Source organism: Abramis brama, assembly GCF_963993115.1.
Source record: "Abramis brama genome assembly, chromosome: 9".
Taxonomy (NCBI): domain Eukaryota; kingdom Metazoa; phylum Chordata; class Actinopteri; order Cypriniformes; family Leuciscidae; genus Abramis; species Abramis brama.
This window is the reverse complement of record NC_139971.1, coordinates 44,992,744-45,018,453: the sequence shown is the minus strand read 5'-3', so window position 1 is coordinate 45,018,453 and position 25,710 is coordinate 44,992,744. Positions and strand designations below refer to the sequence as shown.

The 25,710-nt window shown below is 45.4% G+C and overlaps 1 protein-coding gene across 1 annotated transcript in view; it reads right to left on the bottom strand.

Annotated features, from left to right (window-relative positions):
- Positions 1-24,754, bottom strand: part of trpm7 (transient receptor potential cation channel, subfamily M, member 7) — a 61,140-nt gene extending 36,386 nt beyond the window's left edge. The window contains exons 1-7 of the mRNA XM_084124189.1: positions 24,529-24,754; positions 8,357-8,436; positions 7,997-8,035; positions 7,712-7,907; positions 6,518-6,731; positions 3,986-4,110; positions 3,107-3,278 (exon numbers count right to left, since the gene is read on the bottom strand). Of these exons, the coding sequence (XP_083980315.1) occupies positions 3,107-3,278; positions 3,986-4,110; positions 6,518-6,731; positions 7,712-7,907; positions 7,997-8,035; positions 8,357-8,436; positions 24,529-24,531 (829 nt within the window). The 5' untranslated portion in view covers positions 24,532-24,754. The remainder of the gene's footprint in view (positions 1-3,106; positions 3,279-3,985; positions 4,111-6,517; positions 6,732-7,711; positions 7,908-7,996; positions 8,036-8,356; positions 8,437-24,528) is intronic.
- Positions 24,755-25,710: the final 956 nt, after the last annotated feature.

The window sequence follows — 25,710 nt, the reverse complement described above, 5'->3', positions numbered from 1 at the left end:
CATGTGTGTGTGTGTGTGTGTGTGTGTGTGTGTGTGTGTGTGTGTGAGAGAATGTAAGCGTGTGAGAGAGCATGTGTGTGTGTGAGAGAGCGTGTGAATGTGAGTGTGAGCGTGAGTGTGAGAATGTAAGCGTGTGAGAGATCATGTGTGTGTGTGTGTGTGTGTGTGTGTGTGTGTGAGAGAATGTAAGCGTGTGAGAGAGCATGTGTGTGTGTGAGAGAGCGTGTGAATGTGAGTGTGAGAATGTAAGCGTGTGAGAGATCATGTGTGTGTGTGTGTGTGTGAGAGAGCGTGTGAATGTGAGTGTGAGCGTGAGTGTGAGAATGTAAGCGTGTGAGAGATCATGTGTGTGTGTGTGTGTGTGTGTGTGTGAGAGAATGTAAGCGTGTGAGAGAGCGTGTGTGTGTGTGTGTGTGTGTGTGTGTGTGAGAGAATGTAAGCGTGTGAGAGAGCATGTGTGTGTGTGTGTGTGTGTGTGTGTGTGAGAGAATGTAAGCGTGTGAGAGAGCGTGTGAATGTGAGTGTGAGCGTGAGTGTGAGAATGTAAGCGTGTGAGAGATCATGTGTGTGTGTGTGTGTGTGTGTGTGTGTGTGTGTGTGTGTGAGAGAATGTAAGCGTGTGAGAGAGCATGTGTGTGTGTGAGAGAGCGTGTGAATGTGAGTGTGAGCGTGAGTGTGAGAATGTAAGCGTGTGAGAGATCATGTGTGTGTGTGTGTGTGTGTGTGTGTGTGTGTGAGAGAATGTAAGCGTGTGAGAGAGCATGTGTGTGTGTGTGTGTGTGTGTGTGTGTGTGTGAGAGAGAATGTAAGCGTGTGAGAGAGCATGTGTGTGTGTGAGAGAGCGTGTGAATGTGAGTGTGAGTGTGAGAATGTAAGCGTGTGAGAGATCATGTGTGTGTGTGAGAGAGCGTGTGAATGTGAGTGTGAGAATGTAAGCGTGTGAGAGATCATGTGTGTGTGTGTGTGTGTGAGAGAGCGTGTGAATGTGAGTGTGAGCGTGAGTGTGAGAATGTAAGCGTGTGAGAGATCATGTGTGTGTGTGTGTGTGTGTGTGTGTGTGTGTGAGAGAGAATGTAAGCGTGTGAGAGAGCATGTGTGTGTGTGAGAGAGCGTGTGAATGTGAGTGTGAGTGTGAGAATGTAAGCGTGTGAGAGATCATGTGTGTGTGTGTGTGTGTGTGTGTGTGTGAGAGAATGTAAGCGTGTGAGAGAGCATGTGTGTGTGTGAGAGAGCGTGTGAATGTGAGTGTGAGAATGTAAGCGTGTGAGAGATCATGTGTGTGTGTGTGTGTGTGAGAGAGCGTGTGAATGTGAGTGTGAGCGTGAGTGTGAGAATGTAAGCGTGTGAGAGATCATGTGTGTGTGTGTGTGTGTGTGTGTGTGTGTGTGAGAGAGAATGTAAGCGTGTGAGAGATCATGTGTGTGTGTGTGTGTGTGTGTGAGAGAGCGTGTGAATGTGAGTGTGAGCGTGAGTGTGAGAATGTAAGCGTGTGAGAGATCATGTGTGTGTGTGTGTGTGTGTGTGTGTGTGTGAGAGAATGTAAGCGTGTGAGAGAGCATGTGTGTGTGTGAGAGAGCGTGTGAATGTGAGTGTGAGAATGTAAGCGTGTGAGAGATCATGTGTGTGTGTGTGTGTGTGAGAGAGCGTGTGAATGTGAGTGTGAGCGTGAGTGTGAGAATGTAAGCGTGTGAGAGATCATGTGTGTGTGTGTGTGTGTGTGTGTGAGAGAATGTAAGCGTGTGAGAGAGCGTGTGTGTGTGTGTGTGTGTGTGTGTGTGAGAGAATGTAAGCGTGTGAGAGAGCGTGTGAATGTGAGTGTGAGCGTGAGTGTGAGAATGTAAGCGTGTGAGAGATCATGTGTGTGTGTGTGTGTGTGTGTGTGTGTGTGTGTGAGAGAGAATGTAAGCGTGTGAGAGAGCATGTGTGTGTGTGAGAGAGCGTGTGAATGTGAGTGTGAGCGTGAGTGTGAGAATGTAAGCGTGTGAGAGATCATGTGTGTGTGTGTGTGTGTGTGTGTGTGTGTGTGAGAGAATGTAAGCGTGTGAGAGAGCATGTGTGTGTGTGAGTGTGAGCGTGAGTGTGAGAATGTAAGCGTGTGAGAGATCATGTGTGTGTGTGTGTGTGTGTGTGTGTGTGTGAGAGAGAATGTAAGCGTGTGAGAGAGCATGTGTGTGTGTGAGAGAGCGTGTGAATGTGAGTGTGAGCGTGAGTGTGAGAATGTAAGCGTGTGAGAGATCATGTGTGTGTGAATGTGAGTGTGAGCGTGAGTGTGAGAATGTAAGCGTGTGAGAGATCGTGTGTGTGTGTGTGTGTGAGAGAATGTAAGCGTGTGAGAGAGCGTGTGAATGTGAGTGTGAGCGTGAGTGTGAGAATGTAAGCGTGTGAGAGATCGTGTGTGTGTGTGTGTGTGTGTGTGTGTGTGTGTGTGTGAGAGAATGTAAGCGTGTGAGAGAGCGTGTGAATGTGAGTGTGAGCGTGAGTGTGAGAATGTAAGCGTGTGAGAGATCATGTGTGTGTGTGTGTGTGTGTGTGTGAGAGAGAATGTAAGCGTGTGAGAGAGCGTGTGAATGTGAGTGTGAGCGTGAGTGTGAGAATGTAAGCGTGTGAGAGATCGTGTGTGTGTGTGTGTGTGTGTGTGAGAGAATGTAAGCGTGTGAGAGATCGTGTGTGTGTGTGTGTGTGTGAGAGAATGTAAGCGTGTGAGAGAGCATGTGTGTGTGTGAGAGAGCGTGTGAATGTGAGTGTGAGCATGAGTGTGAGAATGTAAGCGTGTGAGAGATCATGTGTGTGTGTGTGTGTGTGTGTGTGTGTGTGTGTGTGTGAGAGAATGTAAGCGTGTGAGAGAGCATGTGTGTGTGTGAGAGAGCGTGTGAATGTGAGTGTGAGCATGAGTGTGAGAATGTAAGCGTGTGAGAGATCATGTGTGTGTGTGTGTGTGTGTGTGTGTGTGTGTGTGAGAGAATGTAAGCGTGTGAGAGAGCATGTGTGTGTGTGAGAGAGCGTGTGAATGTGAGTGTGAGAATGTAAGCGTGTGAGAGATCATGTGTGTGTGTGTGTGTGTGTGTGAGCTTGAGAGTTTGTGAGCGCGTGTGTGTGTGTGTCTCACGTGCGTGTATTCTCTGCAGGTTAATGTGTTTCTCCAGCTCTCTCCTGAGTTTGACTTCAGCTCCATATTTCCCGACGGTCCCATCATCCACCAGGATGAAGTGAGAGTGGAAGTTATTGAGCACGTTGAGTTTACTGAGAGGATTCAGCAGGGTTTGATACGGCGCTACCACCTACACACACACACACACACACACACACACACACAAGAGGACAAGTCTTGAGCTGATTCATGATTCTGCTGCTGATTTATTTGATCAAAAATACAGTAAAACAGTGAAATATGAAATATGATGTAAATCAGCTGTTCTCTATGTGAATATACAGTAAAGTGTAATTTATTCCTGTGATCAAAGCTGAACTTTCAGCATCATTACTCCAGTCTTCAGTGTCACATGATCCTTCAGAAATCACTCTAATATGATGATTTGATGCTCAAGAAACATTTATGATTATTATCAGTGTTGAAAACAGTTCATGTTTTGGTCGAAATCATGATATATTTAATTTCTCAGGATTCTTTGATGAATGGGTTCTAAAGAACAGCATGTATTTTGAATTAAGAGTCTTTTGTAACATTATAAATGTCTTTACTGTCACTTTTTAACATTTTAATGCATCCTTGATGAATTAAAAAGATACAGTGTTCCCAAACACAAAAAAAAGTATCTAATGAAAATCATCACTTCAACTCAGTGTATGAATGTCCTGATATTACATGTCATCAAATCAAAACAGTCCTGAATACAGGTTTCAATTTCTTTATTTTTCTCTCTTGGTTCTGTGTTCAGTGAGATACATAGGTCAGTCATAAGACTCATAAGTAAGTGAGTGTGAGTGTGAGTGTGTGTGTGTGTGTGTGTGTGTGAGTGAGTCTCACGTCTCGTCCGATGAGGTCGTTCCTGTTTTCGATCACTCCCCAGGGAGCGATTCCCACAGTGCAGATCTTACGCGCTGATCTGGAAAGATGTTCCTTCAGAGCATCACCCACATGTTTGGCCACACCTGGAAAACACAGCGAAAAACACACAGCAGTTACAGTGACCCTCGAGGGGTCGTGACCTCTCACTGCAGCGCGTGTGTGTGTGTGTGTGTTTAGAGACGCTGTGTGTATGTAAACACTAATAAAGCACTTCGACCTGATCTTTAAACTCAAATGACTGTCATTATGATGAGAGTTAATCCTGTAACTGCTGCTGTGAACAAACACACACACACACACACACACACACACACACACACACACAGCTTAAGAAACCCACTCTAAATCCAGCACTTTTATAAAACTACAGACTTATCCCTTCTTCCAATCATTGCTAAAATACTTGAACGAGTCGTTTTCAACCAAGTCTCTATCTTTCTTACACACAACAACCAGTCTGGCTTCAGAAGCGTCACTCAACTGAGTCTGCCCTGCTCTGAATGTGTGTGTGAGAGAGCAAGTGTGTGTGAATGAGAGTGTGTGTTTGAGAGAGCGAGTGTGTGTGTGTGTGTGTGTATGAGTGTGAGTGTGAGAGTGACATATTAAAATGTTTTCAGCTGACAAAAAAGTTTTGGAGTCGACCATTAGTTTTGCTAGTATCTTGTGTTTTATAAGGTTGATCAGTGAAACCAATTGTAAACAATGTTCTTCCTTGTTTTCCAGCACAAATATCAAAGCATTCTTAAATCAAAATACATTTACTGGAGAAGCAAAATTACTGAAAAATTGCTTAAAATGAAGCGGGTTTGTGCTTAAAGAACAAATATCTGTCAATGGGGTCAGAAAAATAAACTTAAAGGGATAGTTCACTTTGAAATAAAATGTTGGTATGTTTAAGCTTACCTCAAGGGCATCCAAGATGTAAGTGTCTTTGTTTCCACAGTAGTTTCAATTTTGATATTTTTAGGTCAAACCGTTCTTGTCTGTCAGTCGTATAATGCAGGTCTATGGTCACTGTCTCAGAGAGCAAGCACAGAGAAGTCCAAATTAAACAATTCCCCATCGTAAGTACACACTGATGGCCTAAGACACGAAACGAGCGGTTTGTGTGAGAAAACGAACAGTATTTATATCATTTTTACCTCTTTTTTACCACGTCCAAGTGATCTGAGGGCGCGCGCGCTTCCTGGTGTGTGACGTGGTTGTGTATAAGAGGTAAAAACGATATAAATACTGTTTTCTCACACAGACCGCTCGTTTCGTGTCTTAGGCCATCAATGTGTACTTACGATGGGGAATTGTTTAATTTGGACGATGGGGAATTGTTTAATTTGGACTTCTCTGTGCTTGCTCTCTGAGACCGTGACCATAGACCTGCATTATACGACTGACAGACAAGAACGGTTTGACCTAAAAATATAAAAATTGAAACTACTGTGGAAACAAAGACACTTACATCTTGGATGCCCTTGAGGTAAGCTTAAACATACCAACATTTTATTTCAAAGTGAACTATCCCTTTAATTTCAAGCACTAAAAGAAAACTATAGACTGCCTCATATATATATATATAAACACACACACACACACATATACATATGTATACATCTACATCATCACTAGTGTCTGTCATTCAGGAACATGGTTTATCCCATCACTGTTACACTGACGACACACAGCTCTACCTCTCATTCCAGCCGGATGATCCGACAGGAGCTGCTCACATCTCAGCCTGACTGACATTTCTTACTGGATGAAGGACCATCACCATCAACTAAACTTTATGAAGACAGAACTGCTCGTGTCTCAGCTAACCCAACACTACACCACAACTTCTCCATTCAGCTAGTTTCATCTTACACAACCGTATGGATGGACAGCCAGGAACCTTGGAGATGTGATTGATGATCAGTTGAACTTCACAGACCCCATTGCTAGAACTGCCGGTCCTGCAGATTTGCCTTACACAACATTAGGAGGATCAGGTCCATCCTATCGGAGCTACACAACTCCTTCTCCAAGCTCTTGTTCTCTCCAGACGGGACTATTGTAATGCTCTCTCCTTCCAGCATCTGTCAGACCTCTGCAACTGATCCAGATGCTGCAGCAAGAGTGTGTTTATCAAGCCGAAGAGACGCACGTCACTCTCCTCATAAACCTGCACTGATGATTTCCTGCAGAACAACCACTGGCTCTGCTCCTCTATACCTAAACTCACTACTTCAGACCGACGTGTCTCCAGAAGCTGGTGTTCTGCAGGTGAACAGTGCCTCGTGGTGCATCATCCCAGAGAGACACAGAATCACTTTCACAGACCTTCAGCTGGACTGCTCCCTGCCGGACTAACTGGGACTCGTCACAGCACTTGCATATTGTTGCCCTATTGTTAGTTTAATTGCTTCTATTGCTGTCCTTATTTGTAAGTCGTAAATGTAAACAAACTCGGCGAAACCCAGTGTGTGTGTGTGTGTGTGTGTGTGTGTGTGAGACCTGTGTTGACCCCTCCGGTCAGGATCCAGGCCCCGGTGGTGACGGCAGCTTTGATCAGGCCTTTTCCCACCACCTGTTTGATGCGCGGGTGCAGGTCGAAGTTCTGGATTCCCCCGTGAACGCTGATGACGATCTTCGGCAGCTCCATCTGCCACTCCTTCAGCATGAGCCTCAGGACGGCCTCGGGGCGCGAGTCGTAGGACAGGCGCAGATACTGCGGAGACACGACAATCAGTGTGTGTGTGTGTGTGTGTGTGTGTGTGTGTGTGTGTGTGTGAGAGAGTGTGAGTGAGTGAGAGTTTGAGTGTGTGTGTGTGTGAGTGTGTGTGTATGTGAGAGAGTGAGTGAGTGATTGAGTGAGAGTTTGAGTGAGTGTGTGTGTGAGTGTGTGTGTATGTGAGAGAGTGAGTGTGTGTGTGTGTGTGTGTGTGTGTGTGTGTGAGAGAGTGAGTGAGTGATTGAGTGAGAGTTTGAGTGAGTGAGTGTGTGAGTGTGTGTGTATGTGAGAGAGTGAGTGTGTGTGTGTGTGTGTGTGTGTGTGTGTGTGAGAGAGTGAGTGAGTGATTGAGTGAGAGTTTGAGTGAGTGTGTGTGTGAGTGTGTGTGTATGTGAGAGAGTGAGTGTGTGTGTGTGTGTGTGTGTGTGTGTGTGTGTGTGTGTGTGAGAGAGTGAGTGAGTGAGAGTTTGAGTGAGTGAGTGTGTGTGTGTGTGTGTGTGTGTGTGTATGTGAGAGAGTGAGTGTGTGTGTGTGTGTGTGTATGTGAGAGAGTGAGTGTGTGTGAGTGAGTGTGAGTGTGTGTGTGTGTGTGTGTGTGTGTGAGAGAGTGATTGAGTGAGAGTTTGAGTGAGTGAGTGAGTGAGTGAGTGTGTGTGAGAGAGTGAGTGAGTGATTGAGTGAGAGTTTGAGTGAGTGTGTGTGTGAGTGTGTGTGTGTGTGTGAGTGAGAGAGAGAGTGTCAGTGATTGAGTGAGTGAGTGAGTGAGTGAGTGTGTGTGTGTGAGAGTGTGTGTGTGAGAGAGTGAGTGAGTGTGTGTGTGTGTGTGTGTGTGTGTGTGTGAGTGAGAGAGAGAGTGTCAGTGATTGAGTGAGTGAGTGAGTGTGTGTGTGTGTGTGTGTGAGTGAGAGAGAGAGTGTCAGTGATTGAGTGAGTGAGTGAGTGAGTGTGTGAGTGTGAGAGTGTGAGAGTGTTCATACCTTGGCTCTGTATGAATGCGATCCGCCCTGGAAGTTGATGACTCCGTAAGCATCAGTGGGACTCTCCTCCGTGTGTTTCTCCACGCTCCACTGCTCCAGATCCGGCTCGCCCTCGGACACGCGCACGTCTGAGTATTTCACCGCCAGTGTGGCCGTGAAGCCCACATGCTGTCGAACCAGCCGCCCACAGCAGCATCTACACACACACACACACACACACACACACACATCAGCACGCGCTCGGAGTGTGTGAAGCGTCTACATGTCATGTGTGAGGACACTCACCGCACCAGTTGCTGGCAGATCTGGCATCCCGGGAGGCATCTGCAAAACACAGCTCACACTTTCAGAAATGTTCGATTGTGAACGTCACGCTGTTGCTAAAGCTAAAGCTAAAGCTAAAGCTAAAGAGTGGTTGGCAGGACTTTAAAAACTGGTGCTGGGCAACGATTAATCGCATCCAAAATAAAAGTCTGTGTTTACATAATATATATATGTGTGTGTGTGTACTGCGTGTAATATGTTCTGTATATATAAATAGACTAGTTCATAGTTTAAGCAACTGGTCTCTAGATTCGTAAGTCTGTGATTTTCCACTGAAGTTTGACCCGGTCATGATCAGGTGTATGAGTGTGTGTGACGCACCTGTGCGGGTCCTTCGACACGGGCAGAATATAGACACATTCCCTCCTGGTGAAAGTGTGTTCGATCCAGGACTTCTGGGACTGCAGGAGACAAGCGAGATCACAGACACGTCACTCAAGACATCGCACTGACGTCCAGCCACACAAAAACAACAATTTCAGTGCTGGAGATCAGTGAACTTTCCACTGCAGTTGCAAGGCTAACACGCTACTGAAGTCATTTCTTTATTTAAAGGGTTAAATATTAATATTCAAGTTGTGACTTAACAGATAATTTGATGTAGAGCGACTGTAACGGATTACTGAGAACAAAAACAGGGCGGGGCTTTGTTCTAACTGTCGGTTGTTGGCTGGATGTTGAGATGTGGGCGTGTCACTCAAAACGGAGGCGGGTCTGAATGTGAATGTAAGGAAGGGGCGGAGTTTAAGCGGACTAAATGATTGGAGAATAAGAGAAGACTGTCGTTTCACTAGAAGATCCAGTAATAACATTAAACATGCCGGGATTAATTGTTCACGTATTTTACAAAAATAGATCCATTTCATGCACACGTTAAAACGTGGCCTCTGTTCGTGCGTGCTGAATGAAACACACACTGCTTGTGTTTGGTGTGAAAGAGAAGCCAAACTACGTCATTACATCAAGGACGCTGTCCACAAGTAACAAAAATGTCCTTAAAAATCTATATAAAATGTATTAATATTGCCATGAACTTCACAAGTCCAACAATAACACAATCACTAGCAGAATATCAGCTGAAGAGAAAGACATTCTTCATGAACGGCAGAACGATTTACAACAGTTTGATTGATTTTAACCTGTAAAGTTAATTTGCCATTTACACTGCTGCCCTGATTATGTGCAGTTATATGAACGTCCACGTTCTTATTTACATAAACCAGAGGCGGAGTTTAGATCAGAGCCAATGATTTTGTCTGAGCTATGAATACATTTTGTAAATTTAAAATTACTCATTTTATTTGTCTTATCTTATCATTTTAGTGTATAGAATGAGTACGGCTGTTTTTTTAGGATGATAAAAAGTAAAACGTTTAGGCTGATTCATTTTTTTCGAGGGCGCCGCTTAAACCTCTCAGCTGCTGTTATTCTGGACATCGGAAGAATAAGATGGAAGAGAAAAAAAAGTTTAATACTTACTTTACTAATAAAAAAAAAAAATCTATAGTCATTTTTGCTTATGGTTTAAACTGAATCATCGAAGGTCAGAAGCAAGTACATTGGTCAATAAAGTGAGATTAAATGCATGTTTTATTTAACATTTAGTTATTGGAGGTTTGCATAGTATTCTGATTCTGCATTCACTGATTTTATTCATTTTGAGGAATATTTCATCTTTTTTGTGCAAGTACTAATGTAAATGCACACATTTAGTCTAGAACTACAATAACCATCATGTTTACACACACACACACACACACACACACACACTACGCCTCTGCACTTCGATTTGTCTCAACATGAGGACAGGTGAGCTGTCAGTCAATAAATGTATTAAAAAAAAAGTAACTTGCATTACTTAATTGAACTTTACTAGTTACTTGAAAAAGTAATCTGATTACGTAACTCAAGTTACTTGAAATAAATCAGTGCAATGCTCCATTAAAGACTGGAGAGTTGTGAGTGTTTGGTGTTTTAGCGGTCTGAGACGCATTAGCAGTGAAGAGCGGCAGAATAAACACAGTATCGTGTGTCTCGGCCGTCGGCTTCAGGCTCAACATTCCAGTGAGAAGCTCAAACTCTCGAACATGAGCCGTATGAACATCTGATGATGTCATTCTGATCATGTGACGCATCGGTAATGAGGTCTGTCATCGCCACGACACGTTATGAGCTAGAAAGTTTACAGATCCTACACATCACCTTCACCTTTACTCACATAAAACCTCAGATAATAGCAGCAGACCTCCTCTAGCTGAGGCTGCAGGCGTCCGGCTCAGAGCTGCGACTTTAAGACCTTCACATATTAGAAACTTTAACATCATGATTTTCTGTAAAGCTGTAACTCACTAAACTACCAGTTACCTCAGAACTGAACACCGGTTAAACACTAATCATAAGGTTTACAGTAATGACACAAACAGTAGATTACACCTGATCTCCAGAAACACCCAGAGCCACGACTCACGAACACACTTCATCCGAGATCTACAGCAAACTCACAGATATGATCTGAAAGGTTTTGTTATGAAAACGTTATTTCTGAATGTTCAAAACGTCCAGTTTTTTCAAATGTTTTAAAAACGTTTTTTCTTTTGATTATGTGAACATTAAGGGAACATTCCGTTCTTCTAACGTTACTTTAACGTTCTAAAACTAGCCGTTACATTTAAACGTCCAACTAAACGTTTCAGAAATGTTCCATGAACAAAGTATACATTTTTTTGTGCTAACGTTCTGAAAACATTATTAAAGACCAGATAACTTTGAACAAACGTTCTATTATTGTTACTGCAAAAACTAGCAATTCTGCAAGAAATTAGAACTAAACTGGTGCACACAACAGTCACTTTTGTCTAAAACAAAGCTTTATGTTCATAAAAACATCTCAATAACATGCATTTATAATGAAATGCAAGATCCTGCCCTCACTGACTCCCGCTCATGACTTTCCAAACCTGTATGGAACATTTTGAAGAACGCTGGGAATCAAACAACTTTGGACCCCATTGACTTCATGCATTGACAGAAAAACATGTTCATTTCTCAAAAACCCTCTATATTTCGCAGAAGACGAAGGCGAGTAAACGACGACGGAACTTTAAAGCGATCTCAAACAGCTCTGGCAACAGGATTTAACAGCAGGGATCTTTAATTAAATTTCCCAGAGTTCCTCCTGTTCCCAGCGAGAGGATTACACACACACACTCGAGCAGAAACACTGAAAGTCAGAAACAGAGAGATTGAGATGCTGTCTGTCTACCTCACACTCCTCGTCATCATCTTCATCTTTCTGACGCAGCAGCGAGTACAGAAACATCACGAACGAGAGAGAGAGAGAGAGAGAGAGAGAGAGAGGGGCGAGCTACACTGGGTTTCTCAGCACAGTTAATCAGCAGGCGGTCGAGACAGGAGTGATGAATGATTCTGACGGAGGACAAGAGTATTAGAAAACGAGAGAGAGAGAGTGAGAGAGTAAGTGAGTGAGTGAGAATGAGAGAGTGAGAGAGAGTGAGTGAGTGAGTGAGAGTGAATGAGAGAGTGAGAGTGAATGAGAGAGTGAGTGAGTGAGTGAGTGAGTGAGAGTGAGTGACAGTGAGTGAGTGAATGAGAGAGTGAGAGTGAATGAGAGTGAGAGAGTGAGTGAGTGAGTGAATGAGAGTGAATGAGAGAGTGAGTGAGAGTGAATGAGAGTGAGTGAGTGAGTGAATGAGAGTGAAAGAGTGAATGAGTGAGTGAGTGAGAGAGAGTGAGTGACAGTGAGTGAGAGTGAATGAGAGAGTGAAAGTGAATGAGAGTGAGTGAGTGAGTGAATGAGAGTGAATGAGAGAGTGAGTGAGAGTGAGTGAGTGAGTGAATGAGAGTGAATGAGAGAGTGAGAGAGAGTGAGTGAGTGACAGTGAGTGAGAGTGAATGAGAGTGAGTGAGAGAGTGAGTGAGTGAGTGAATGAGAGTGAATGAGAGAGTGAGAGAGAGTGAGTGAGAGTGAATGAGAGTGAGAGTGAATGAGAGTGAGTGAGTGAGTGAGTGAATGAGAGTGAATGAGAGAGTGAGTGAGAGTGAATGAGAGAGTGAATGAGAGAGTGAGTGAGTGAGTGAGCGAGTGAGAGTGAGTGAGTGAGTGAATGAGAGTGAATGAGAGAGTGAGTGAGAGTGAATGAGAGAGTGAGTGAGTGAGTGAGAGTGAATGAGTGAGTGAATGAGAGTGAATGAGAGTGAGTGAGAGTGAGTGAGAGTGAATGAGAGAGTGAGAGTGAATGAGAGAGTGAGAGTGAATGAGAGAGTGAGAGTGAATGAGAGAGTGAGTGAGAGTGAATGAGAGAGTGAGTGAGAGTGAATGAGAGAGTGAGAGTGAATGAGAGAGTGAGAGTGAATGAGAGAGTGAGTGAGAGTGAATGAGAGAGTGAGTGAGTGAGTGAGAGTGAGTGAGTGAGTGAGTGAGAGTGAATGAGTGAGTGAATGAGAGTGAGTGAGAGTGAATGAGAGAGTGAGAGTGAATGAGAGAGTGAGAGTGAATGAGAGAGTGAGAGAGAGAGAGTGAGTGAGTGAGAGTGAATGAGAGAGTGTGAGTGAGTATGAGAGAGTGAGTGAGTGAGTGAGTGAGTGAGTGAGAGAGAGAGAGAGACTGACTGCAACATCAGCATAAACCTGTTTACACCATATAAACAAACCCATCATACTAACCTTCACTTTATAACATCTTACAGAAACAACCAACCAGAGTCTCTCACTGTAACACACACTCCGTTCACGACCCCGTGACCTTTACTGTTCGAGCTGAACTGAAGTGAATCCAAGACGACTCCCAGTGTGAACAAGCAAACCGAGATGCATGATCAGATACGGTCTATGACTCCATCAGTGTGTGTGTGTGTGTGTGTGTGTGTGTGTTACATGTTGTTACACTTTACACCGTCTGCTTCAGCTCTACATCACTGATGAACAATCCTGATATGAAGCTCACGGCCATAAACACAGAGATAACCAGAGTTATCAGATAAGCACACCTCAGACCATCATGAGGACACAGACCACACACACGACACACACACTCTTACTCACACATATATACACTAACACACATATACACTCACTCTTATACACTCTCACACACACATACACTCTTGCTCGCACACACACTATTATACACTCGCTCTTATACACTCACACACTCTTATACACTCTTATTCACACACACTCTCTTAAACACTCACACACATACACTCTTACTCGTACACACATACTCTTAAACACTCTTAATCACACACTTACACACTTATACAGACGGTTGGTCTGGGAACGCCCCCGGGAACGCCCCGTCACGTGATGTGAGTTTAGCCCGTGGGGGAAAACATCGCCTTGGCGCTCATTGAAATACACGGGACAATCATGCCGAAGAGTTGCTGTGTCGTTTTCTGTACCGCCAATGAACAAAGTTCTAAAGAAAGTTCAAAGTTGGGGTCAGAGGTCACTACTGGAGGTCAGTGATTCACACAGAAACTGCCGTCAGTCTGAGAACGGCACTCATGGTGATTTCAGCCTTTTATTTTAAATATATATATATAGATAGATAGATAGATAGATAGATAGATAGAAACTATATAAAGTTTTGAGTCAGTGAGATTATTTTTAAAGAAATAAATACTATATAAAAATCGATCAAAAGTGACAGTAAAGGCATTTATAATGTTACAAACGATTCTATTTTAACTAAATGCTGTTTTTGGATCTTTCTATTAGAGATTTAACTATTACCGGTCTGACGATAAACCAAGACAAAAGTCTCTGCGGTTAGAATTACGGTTTTGTATTTTAATTCTCATTGATTGTGCCGATTTAAACACTGGCGAGAATCGCTGTCAGTCTCGCGCAGGCGCAGTCAGGGTTTACAGCCGAGTGCTGAGGGGAATCATATGAATGAATGGATGAATGAATGAATATGAATGTATTTCTGAAGGCAAGGACTCTCTTCAGAAAAGTGTTGATGGCATTTTCTTCTCATCTTACCTCCATGTAATGCCTAATAAAGCAGTGTTTAACAGCTGTTACCGAGGAAACGCCCGTTCCGTGGATCCGCGAGCGCCTCCTGCTGTCTGGGAGCGGATTCACACCTCTTATACTGTCTATGATTCACACTCACTTCTGTTCAGATCGGTTCAGATCAAAATGTCCTAATCCTTTCATTCAACGTTTTTGTCATAACTTTATTTGAACTTGTACTACGGGGCTGTTAAATGCTTGATTCTGATTAGTTGACGAACGTTCTAAGGTGTGCCGTTATTTCCAGGGAAACGCATGGCTAAAGTAGTTCCTGGCAGGTTTTACCGCATAACATGTCCATATCACTTCGCCAAGGACTACAGAACCAAAACCCACAACGACACAGAGCAAGCGAATAAATATAGTAAACAATAGGATAAAAACGACAAATTATTTCCAAGTTTCAGACGAGAATACTTTGAAAACAAACAAACAAAACAAAAATAACTTTATTCAACAATGTCTTCTCTTCTGTGTCAGTCAGATCCGCCGCTAATGTAATAATCAGAGCAGTGTTGGTGAGTAATTAATGTGTTGGTGAGTAATTTAAAGTAAACGTTTGGCCGAGTCTCCTGTCAGAGAGATCTTCAACTCCCACCTCCGGCAGAGCTTCGACCGGATTCCGAGGGAGGCTGGAGATATTGAGTCCGAGTGGACCATGTTCTCCACCTCCATTGTCGAAGCGGCCGCTCGGAGCTGTGGCCGTAAGGTCTCCGGGTGCCTGTCGAGGCGGCAATCCCCGAACCCGGTGGTGGACACCGGAAGTAAGGGATGCTGTCAAGCTGAAGAAGGAGTCCTATCGGGCCTGGTTGGCTTGTGGGACTCCTGAGGCAGCTGACAGGTACCGGCAGGCCAAGTGGACTGCAGCCCGGGTGGTTGTGGAGGCAAAAACTCAGGCCTGGGAGGAGTTCGGTGAGGCCATGGAGAAGGACTATCGGCTGGCCTCGAAGAGATTCTGGCAAACCGTCCGGCGCCTCAGGAGGGGGAAGCAGTGCTCTACCAACGCTGTTTACAGTAGAGGTGGGCGGCTGTTGACCTCGACTGAGGATGTCGTTGGACGGTGGAAGGAATACTTTGAGGATCTCCTCAATCCCGCTGTCACGTCTTCCATTGAGGAAGCAGAGGCTGAGGGCTCGGAGGCGGACTCGTCTATCACCCAAGCTGAAGTCACCGAGGTAGTCAAGAAACTCCTCTGTGGCAAGGCACCGGGGGTGGATGAGATCCGCCCTGAGTACCTCAAGTCTCTGGATGTTGTGGGGCTGTCTTGGCTGACACGCCTCTGCAGCATCGCGTGGCGGTCGGGGACAGTGCCTCTGGGATGGCAGACCGGGGTGGTGGTCCCTCTTTTTAAGAAGGAGGACCGGAGGGTGTGTTCCAACTACAGGGGGATCACACTTCTCAGCCTCCCTGGGAAAGTCTATGCCAGGGTACTGGAGAGGAGAATCCGGCCGATAGTAGAACCTCGGATTCAGGAGGAACAGTGTGGTTTTCGTCCAGGCCGTGGAACACTGGACCAGCTCTATACCCTCTACAGGGTGCTGGAGGGTTCATGGGAGTTTGCCCAACCAGTCCACATGTGCTTTGTGGATTTGGAGAAAGCATTCGACTGTGTCCCTCGCGGCGGCCTGTGGAGGGTGCTCTGGGAGTATGGGGTCCGGGGTCCTTTGCTAAGGGCTATCCGGTCCCTGTACGACCGAAGCAGGAGCTTGGTTCGTATTGCCAGCAGTAAGTCAGACTTGTTCCCGGTGCGTGTTGGACTCCGGCAGGGCTGCCCTTTGTCGCCGGTTCTGTTCATGATTTTTATGGACAGAATTTCTAGGCGCAGCCAGGGGCCGGAGGGTGTCAGGTTTGGGGACCACATGATCCCATCTCTGCTTATTGTGGATGATGTTGTTGTGCTGGCTCCATCAAGCCAGGACCTTCAGCATGCACTGGGACGGTTTGCAGCTGAGTGTGAAGCGGCTGGGATGAGAATCAGCAACTCCAAATCCGAGGCCATGGTCCTCAGTCGGAAAAGGGTGGCTTGCCCACTTCAGGTTGGTGGAGAGTTCCTGCCTCAAGTGGAGGAGTTTAAGTATCTTGGGGTCTTGTTCACGAGTGAGGGAAGGATGGAACGGGAGATTGACAGACGGATCGGTGCAGCTTCTGCAGTAATGCGGTCCCTGTACCGGTCTGTCATGGTGAAGAAAGAGCTGAGCCGCAAGGCGAAGCTCTCGATTTACCGGTCAATCTACGTTCCTACTCTCACCTATGGTCATGAGCTTTGGGTCATGACCGAAAGGACAAGATCCCGGATACAGGCGGCCGAAATGAGCTTTCTCCGCAGGGTGGCTGGGCGATCCCTTAGAGATAGGGTGAGAAGCTCGGTCACTCGGGAGGAGCTCAGAGTAGAGCCGCTGCTCCTCCACATCGAGAGGGGTCAGCTGAGGTGGCTCGGGCATCTGTTCCGGATGCCTCCTGGACGCCTTCCTGGGAAGGTGTTCCGGGCACGTCCCACTGGGAGGAGACCCCGGGGAAGACCTAGGACAGACTGGAGAGACTGCCTCCCGGCTGGCCTGGGAACGCCTCGGTGTCCCCCCAGAAGAGCTGGAGGAAGTGTCTAGGGAGAGGGAAGTCTGGGGATCTCTGCTTAGACTGCTGCCCCCGCGACCCGGCCCCGGATAAGCGGAAGAAGATGGATGGGTGAGTAATTAATGACAGAATCTTCATTTTTGGGTGAACTAAACCTTTTCACAAAAAAATTGCGTGATTGAAATTATTCCTTTGATTATTTTCCTGTTGGAATGATGATACCCTACACACACATTATATAATGGATACTGACTCTCATATGAAGGAAATCTGCTTTCATTTACTGATAAAATACTTTGTGAAACTGGGTCAAACATCCTCTGACTGTCCTTCACCTTCAAATCTGAACTCAACCAGAGAGAGAGAGAGAGAGAGAGAGAGAGAGAGAGAGAGAGAGAGAGAATACTGTGTGTGTGTGTGTGTGTGTGTGTGAGAGAAAGTGAGTGAGTGTGAGAAAGAGAGAGAGTTTAGACTGTGTGTGAAGCTCCTGCTCTGTGTGTGTGTGTGTGTGAGAGTGAGAGAGAGTGATTTTGTGTGAGTGAGAAAGAGAGAGAGAGAGAGAGAGAGAGAGAGAGAGAGAGTGAGTGTGTGTGTGTTGTGTGTGTGTGTGTCTGATAACAAATTAGTCAAAACACTTGCCTTTACACAGCACAAACACAACAGCCATACACACACACACACACACACAACACTAGCCACACACACACAAAAACAAAACTCATTTCTACTTTTATCCACTATTAAAAAACCTGGTGTCGATCCCTTCAACTTCAACAACTTCCATCCTTTATCCAATCTACCTTATATCTAAAAAATCCTTGATAAAACAGTTGCCTCTCAACTCCATTCTCACGTATCCCACAACAACCAGTATGAACAGCTCCAGTCCGGTGTACGCCACTCCAGCATCTCCAACGACCTCCCTTATGGCAGGTCTTTACGGACTACGCCTTCCTCCCCATCCTCATCCTCCTCGACCTGAGTGCAGCCTTCGACACCCAACAGGTTATCCTCCATCGGCATCACCTATACTCCGCTAGACTGGTTCACATCTTTCCTCAGTTCATTCAGATCAAGTCTTGTAAATCCGGTCTCTCCTCCGTCACCTCAGGTGTGCCTCAGGGCTCCTCCATCACCTCAGGGTCCTCCGTCACCTCAGGTGTGCCTCAGGGCTCCTCCGTCACCTCAGGTGTGCCTCTCAGGGTCCTCCGTCACCTCAGGGCTCCTCCATCACCTCAGGGTCCTACGTCACCTCAGGTGTGCCTCAGGGCTCCTCCGTCACCTCAGGTGTGCCTCTCAGGGCTCCTCCGTCACCTCAGGGCTCCTCCGTCACCTCAGGTGTGCCTCAGGGCTCCTCCATGACCTCAGGGTCCTCCGTCACCTCAGGTGTGCCTCAGGGCTCCTCCATCACCTCAGGGTCCTCCGTCACCTCAGGTGTGCCTCAGGGCTCCTCCGTCACCTCAGGTGTGCCTCTCAGGGCTCCTCCGTCACCTCAGGTGGGCCTCAGGGCTCCTCCGTCACCTCAGGTGGGCCTCAGGGCTCCTCCGTCACCTCAGGTGTGCCTCCGTCACCTCAGGTGTGCCTCAGGGCTCCTCCGTCACCTCAGGTGTGCCTCTCAGGGTCCTCCGTCAACTCAGGTGTGCCTCAGGGCTCCTCCGTCACCTCAGATGGGCCTCTCAGGGCTCCTCCGTCACCTCAGGTGTGCCTCTCAGGGCTCCTCCGTCACCTCAGGTGTGCCTCTCAGGGCTCCTCCGTCACCTCAGGTGTGCCTCTCAGGGCTCCTCCGTCACCTCAGGTGTGCCTCTCAGGGCTCCTCCGTCACCTCAGGTGTGCCTCAGGGCTCCTCCGTCACCTCAGGTGTGCCTCTCAGGGTCCTTCGTCACCTCAGGTGTGCCTCTCAGGGCTCCTCCGTCACCTCAGGTGTGCCTCAGGGCTCCTCCATCACCTCAGGTGTGCCTCAGGGCTCCTCCGTCACCTCAGGTGTGCCTCAGGGCTCCTCCGTCACCTCAGGTGTGCCTCAGGGCTCTGTGCTGGGCTCCTACTTTTCATCATTTACTTCCTTCCCTTCGGCAATATCTTCCGCAAATTCAACATTCACTTCCATTGTTATGCTGATGACACCCAGCTCTACCTCTAAATCTTCTTATCCAAAACCGCCAGTTTTGCTCTCACTATAGAGAACCCCCCCCATCGATTGCCTCCGCCCCTCCGTTAACCCCCCGCCGCCGTCTTTGTCCTCAGTCTCGCCACTTCCCGACTGGACTACTGCAACTCTCTCACAAATCCCTCCATAAACTTCAGCTGCCCGCATCATAACCCCCTCCATCCACCACTTCACTCCCGTCCTCCAACAGCTCCACTGGATCCCGGTCCAGTCCCAATCAAAGTCCTTCTGTTTACATTCAAGGCCATCCACAACCTCGCCCCCCATATCTGTCTGATCTCCTCCAGGGTCTCGCTCCCTCAGATGCTCCTCCTCATACACCTGTCTGCCCCCCCCCCAAAACACTAGACACACCACACACACACACACCACACACACACACACCACACACACACACACACCGTGAGTGACTACAGACAAACACAAACAGAGAAATCTTCTCATGATTATTAGTGTTTCTCGCGTTTCTCAAAGCGTCAGTGACTGAAGGAGTTTCTACACACTCAGATCATCATAAACACACACACACTCACACTCAGATCATCATAAACACACACACACATATTCACACTCAGATCATCATAAACACACACACACACACACACACACACACACACACATTCACACTCAGATCATCATAAACACACACACACTCACACACATTCACACTCAGATCATCATAAACACACTCACACACATTCACTCAGATCATCATAAACACACACACTCACACACATTCACACTCAGATCATCATAAACACACACACACACACACACACTCACACACAGATCATCATAAACACACACACACTCACACTCATTCACACTCAGATCATCATAAACACACACTCATTCACACTCAGATCATCATAAACACACACACACTCAGATCATCATAAACACACACACACTCATTCACACTCAGATCATCATAAACACACACACTCACACTCAGATCATCATAAACACACACACACTCACACACATTCACACTCAGATCATCATAAACACACACTCACACACATTCACACTCAGATCATCATAAACACACACACACTCACACTCATTCACACTCAGATCATCATAAACACACACACACTCAGATCATCATAAACACACACACACTCACACTCATTCACACTCAGATCATCATAAACACACACACACTCAGATCATCATAAACACTCACACTCAGATCATCATAAACACACACACACACACTCACACACATTCACACTCAGATCATCATAAACACACACACACACACTCACACACATTCACACTCAGATCATCATAAACACACACACACACACACTCACACTCATTCACACTCAGATCATCATAAACACACACACACTCAGATCATCATAAACACACACACTCACACTCTCACACACTCACACTCAGATCATCATAAACACACACACACTCACACTCTCACACACTCACACACACAGATCATCATAAACACACACACACTCACACTCTCACACACTCACACACACAGATCATCATAAACACACACACACACTCACACTCTCACACACTCAGATCATCATAAACACACACACACTCACACTCTCACACACTCACACACACAGATCATCATAAACACACACACACTCACACTCTCACACACTCACACACACAGATCATCATAAACACACACACACTCACACTCTCACACACTCACACACACAGATCATCATAAACACACACACACTCACACTCTCACACACTCACACACACAGATCATCATAAACACACACACACTCACACTCTCACACACTCACACACACAGATCATCATAAACACACACACACACTCACACTCTCACACACTCACACACACAGATCATCATAAACACACACACACTCACACTCTCACACACTCACACACACAGATCATCATAAACACACACACACTCACACTCTCACACACTCACACACACAGATCATCATAAACACACACACACTCACACTCTCACACACTCACACACACAGATCATCATAAACACACACACACACTCACACTCTCACACACTCACACACACAGATCATCATAAACACACACACACTCACACTCTCACACACTCACACACACAGATCATCATAAACACACACACACTCACACTCTCACACACTCACACACACAGATCATCATAAACACACACACACACTCACACTCTCACACACTCACACACACAGATCATCATAAACACACACACACTCACACTCTCACACACTCACACACACAGATCATCATAAACACACACACACTCACACTCTCACACACTCACACACACAGATCATCATAAACACACACACACACTCACACTCTCACACACTCACACACACAGATCATCATAAACACACACACACTCACACTCTCACACACTCACACACACAGATCATCATAAACACACACACACTCACACTCTCACACACTCACACACTCAGATCATCATAAACACACACACACACTCACACTCTCACACACTCACACACACAGATCATCATAAACACACACACACTCACACTCTCACACACTCACACACACAGATCATCATAAACACACACACACACTCACACTCTCACACACTCACACACACAGATCATCATAAACACACACACACTCACACTCTCACACACTCACACACACAGATCATCATAAACACACACACACACTCACACTCTCACACACTCACACACACAGATCATCATAAACACACACACACTCACACTCTCACACACTCACACACACAGATCATCATAAACACACACACACTCACACTCTCACACACTCACACACACAGATCATCATAAACACACACACACTCACACTCTCACACACTCACACACTCAGATCATCATAAACACACACACACTCACACTCTCACACTCTCACACACTCAGATCGTCATAAACATAGTGTTGAGTCAGAATCTGCTGAATCTCATATTAACAGTTCAGAATTACAGACCCTTCATACTGTCTGTGTGTGTGTCTGTGTGTGTGTGTGTGTGTGTGTGTGTCTCTCAGGGCTGGTATTATAGTAATCTTGAGCATGTGACTCTTATGTTGCTGTGTGAAGAAAAAAAATATTCACGATTTTGCCTGAAACACACACTCACACACACAGACACTCTCAAACACACACACTTGTCTCAGATCAGAACAGAAGTTTTGAATGAAGCACATGTGCATTAGATCTCGATCAGGACACACTCGTTTAACGCCGTTCTTCTGTGGTTTAATGATCGATCCGTCGAGAAGACGAAACACAGTAACCGCTGTCGTGTTCTCTGGCGTTCGGGAACACACTCGTGTGTGTGAGACGCTTCTGGAGGGAGTTACACACAATCATTCTGACCACACACTTCGACTCCGGCGTTTCAGAAACACCAAACCAACATTAGAGACGCTGCGACGCCATTGGTCCGCTGGTTACTCCAGTTATCCAATCACAGCCTCCACTGAGGCAAAGTCACACATCTGCATAATAAAGTGTGTCAGTGCAGCTCGTCTACATATGAGATAGTTCACCTCAAACCGGTTCCACTGCTTTAAAAAAACGCAGAAAAATAATGATTTTGGGCATAAAAGAAAAATCTATAATTTTGACCCATACAATGTTTTGTTGGCTATTGCCACAAATATACCCGTGCAACATAAGACTGGTTTTGTGATCCAGGGTCAGATTTAAGTATATTCAAAAAATAAATAAATAATTATAATTATAAAATGTACTCTCCCTCACGTTGTTTCTTCAGTGGAAACACAACATTGGACCCCATTGACTTCCAGAGCATGAACAAAACCCTTTCTCAAAAGCTCATCTTGTGTGTTTCGCACAGGTCTGGAGTGACGCGAGTAACAGAACGAGCACTGACCCGCCGAACGCACTCCTGCAGCTGAGCGACGGATGATCTCCCACAGCGAACACTGATGACAGTGAGTGACGTGAAGTAAAGCTGAACACTCGCTTAGAGACTCTACAGGGCGAGAGCGCTGGGATCTCACAGGGGTCATTCAGGTCAACGCAACTCGTTTAGACTAACAATTCAGCTCGAGGCCCTGAAAACACGCTGAACTGCAGGTAAATCCAGTCCGGCCTCGAGAAGAGCCACGGGACACTGGGAACCTGTGCGCTGACACCAGCAAACACTGGCGACATGACTTCACTTATCTCTAGTCCGTGAAAGAGAGCGCGAATATTCGTCTAAAATAATGTGTTCAGGTTCAGAATCATGAATATTGTTATTCTGGTGTCTCTGTTGTCCAGTGCTTTGGGTTTGGAGTAATCTCACTTCACTGCAGCTGAAGCTTCAAAGAGACACCATAAACACACAGCAAGTACACTCAAAAGTACACTTACACAGAAGCACACTAAAGCTGGGATGATCTGTCATTTTCAAAAAGTTTTGTTTTTCTTTGGGTATTCTTTACAACTTTAATGATTCTGATGCATCGCGACTGAAGGTGTCAATCATCTGAATCTGTCAACGTTAACATTTGCTTAATAAAAAATTAACACACAGTAAACCTCTTAAACAGCCACTCGCAAATCATCAAGACTTCCTGTCAGGCCTGTTTCAAAGCATTAAATCACCATATTATCACTATTTTCAATGACATAATTACTCAACATTGCTGAATCAGAAGATTTTAGTTTACAATAAACAAATGTATACAGTTATCTTCACATGAAGAGTCCAAGGCCTCAGCAAAGACCCTAACTGTGACAATTATGATGAAGATTTACTACAAAATTGTGCATAATGTAGAAAACAAACAAACAAAAACAGCAGAGTTTATGCCACAACTATAACAATAACGACACACAGGAATTTCACTTTTCGTCTGATGATCGATAAAAACATTACCCTGCTGAATAAAACAGCTAAAACCAGCCTAAACTGGTCTCTCGTGCTGGTTTCACAGGGGTTTCAGACACTTTTAGCTGGGAGACCTTCTAAAACACCAGCTAAAGACCAGCCAATGCTAGTTTTAGCGAGTGTTTTTAGCAGAGATCGAGAGCATTTAAAGCGACGGACGTAAACATGAGAATAAACAGATTATCATCTACTGGTGTGGGATTTCATATAGTCATCATTATAGTTATTGATCGTATTGTGAACGGGCCTCAGCACATCTATATACTCAATAGGAGTGCGAAACTCGCGCTGCGTTTATTCGATTATTAATCGTTCGCGGTCAATGACGACACGTGACGTTCCGTGCCACTCTGACAGACCAACGGCAGATGAGTGTGAGGTAAACGTTTAAAACGCATTAATGAACATAAACACGATTATCAATGAACACATAAACAGTGTAACATCTATAATCCACCGTGCTGCAGATCCAACCGCAGGTATTTCCTCAAATCTCCCGCCTATCAAGAAACTCCGTTATGAATTTTGCTAATAATATTACAGTTCACGTGGTTATTCATAGTTATTCGAGAAACGGCGCGAGCTGCTAAGCTAACCGTTTACTCATGACCGGAGGATTTAAATATGTGAATGCACACGATCGGTGAACGCGACGCCAGGTGTTTCCAGACGTTCCCGGTACCGGACAGGGTTCTTGCGGTGAACCACGAGCCGGAGCGCCGCGACGCGACGCCTAGCGTCAGCGCCTGTCAAGCGCGTTCCTCTCATGCAGCAAGAGTCAGCATCAGTGTGCCACGCATAAACACTAGAAAAGATCCGTACCATTCTCTTCAGCGTTCAGACTCACGCGTCGCGACCCAGGGCGTCTAGCCATCTATCGGCGCGTCGCGTCTCGGGAAGCCGCGGGAGGAGAGCCCGGTGGCGGCGGAGGGATTCGTGTGCGTCCGCTGAAGCTCCAGCGGAAGGTGGATTTTTCATAATTGTGCGACTCCTAGTCCAGACTGACGCGGCGTGACGCGTCGCTCGAGCCCGTCCCTCCCGCTGAGTCAGAGTGAAGTCAACGCCCGCGGCGCGTCACATGACCGGGGCGGAGCGCGCGGCGCGTCGGGATCACTGACACCTACAGGCTACGTTTATTGTCATCATAGCAAACCACATGAAACATTTAAAGAATGTGGAAACACATTAACTAAGATTAATAAATGCTGTAGAAGTATTGCTCATTCTTAGTTCATGTTAACAAAGGTAGTTCACTATGTTAACTAATTAAACTTATTGTAAAGTGTTACCAAGAATGTAGGCTATAAATAATGGACCACTTTATATTAAGTGTCTTTATTAACCATGGAAGCTTAAGGTAATTGCGACTTTTTAATCATTATTTTTCTCTCAATTCTAATTTATATCTGACAATTTTTTCTGTAAAAAAAAAAAAAAAAAAAATCATAATTGTGAGATATACACTCACAATTTCGTGAGATTAAAAGTCGCAATTACCATTATTATTATTTATTCCGTGCCGGAAACAAGCTTCCATATTTAACTATTCTGTACTAACATTTAAATTAGTCATTTGATGCAATGCACTTATTGTGTACATACATGTTTTTACATTGTACTTATATTTAAAAGAAAATACGGAAACACTTTATTTGACAGTGTCCTTGTTACATATGTTACATGTACTTACAATAGTATTAACAGTTAATTATGCATAATTACATGCAACTAACCCTCAACCAAACCCTAATCCTACCCTAACCCTATAGTAAGTACATGCACTTAATTAATATTACTCGGTACTTAAATATATAATTACACTGTAACAATGACACGGTAACGAAAACACTATGGAAGTCAATGGGGTCCATCAACTGGTTACCAACATCCTTCACAATATCTTCTTTTGAGTTCAGCGGAAGAAATTCTTACAAGTTTGAAACCACTTGAGGGAGAGTAAATAAAGACAGAATGTTCATTTTGAAGTGAATTATTCCTTTAACC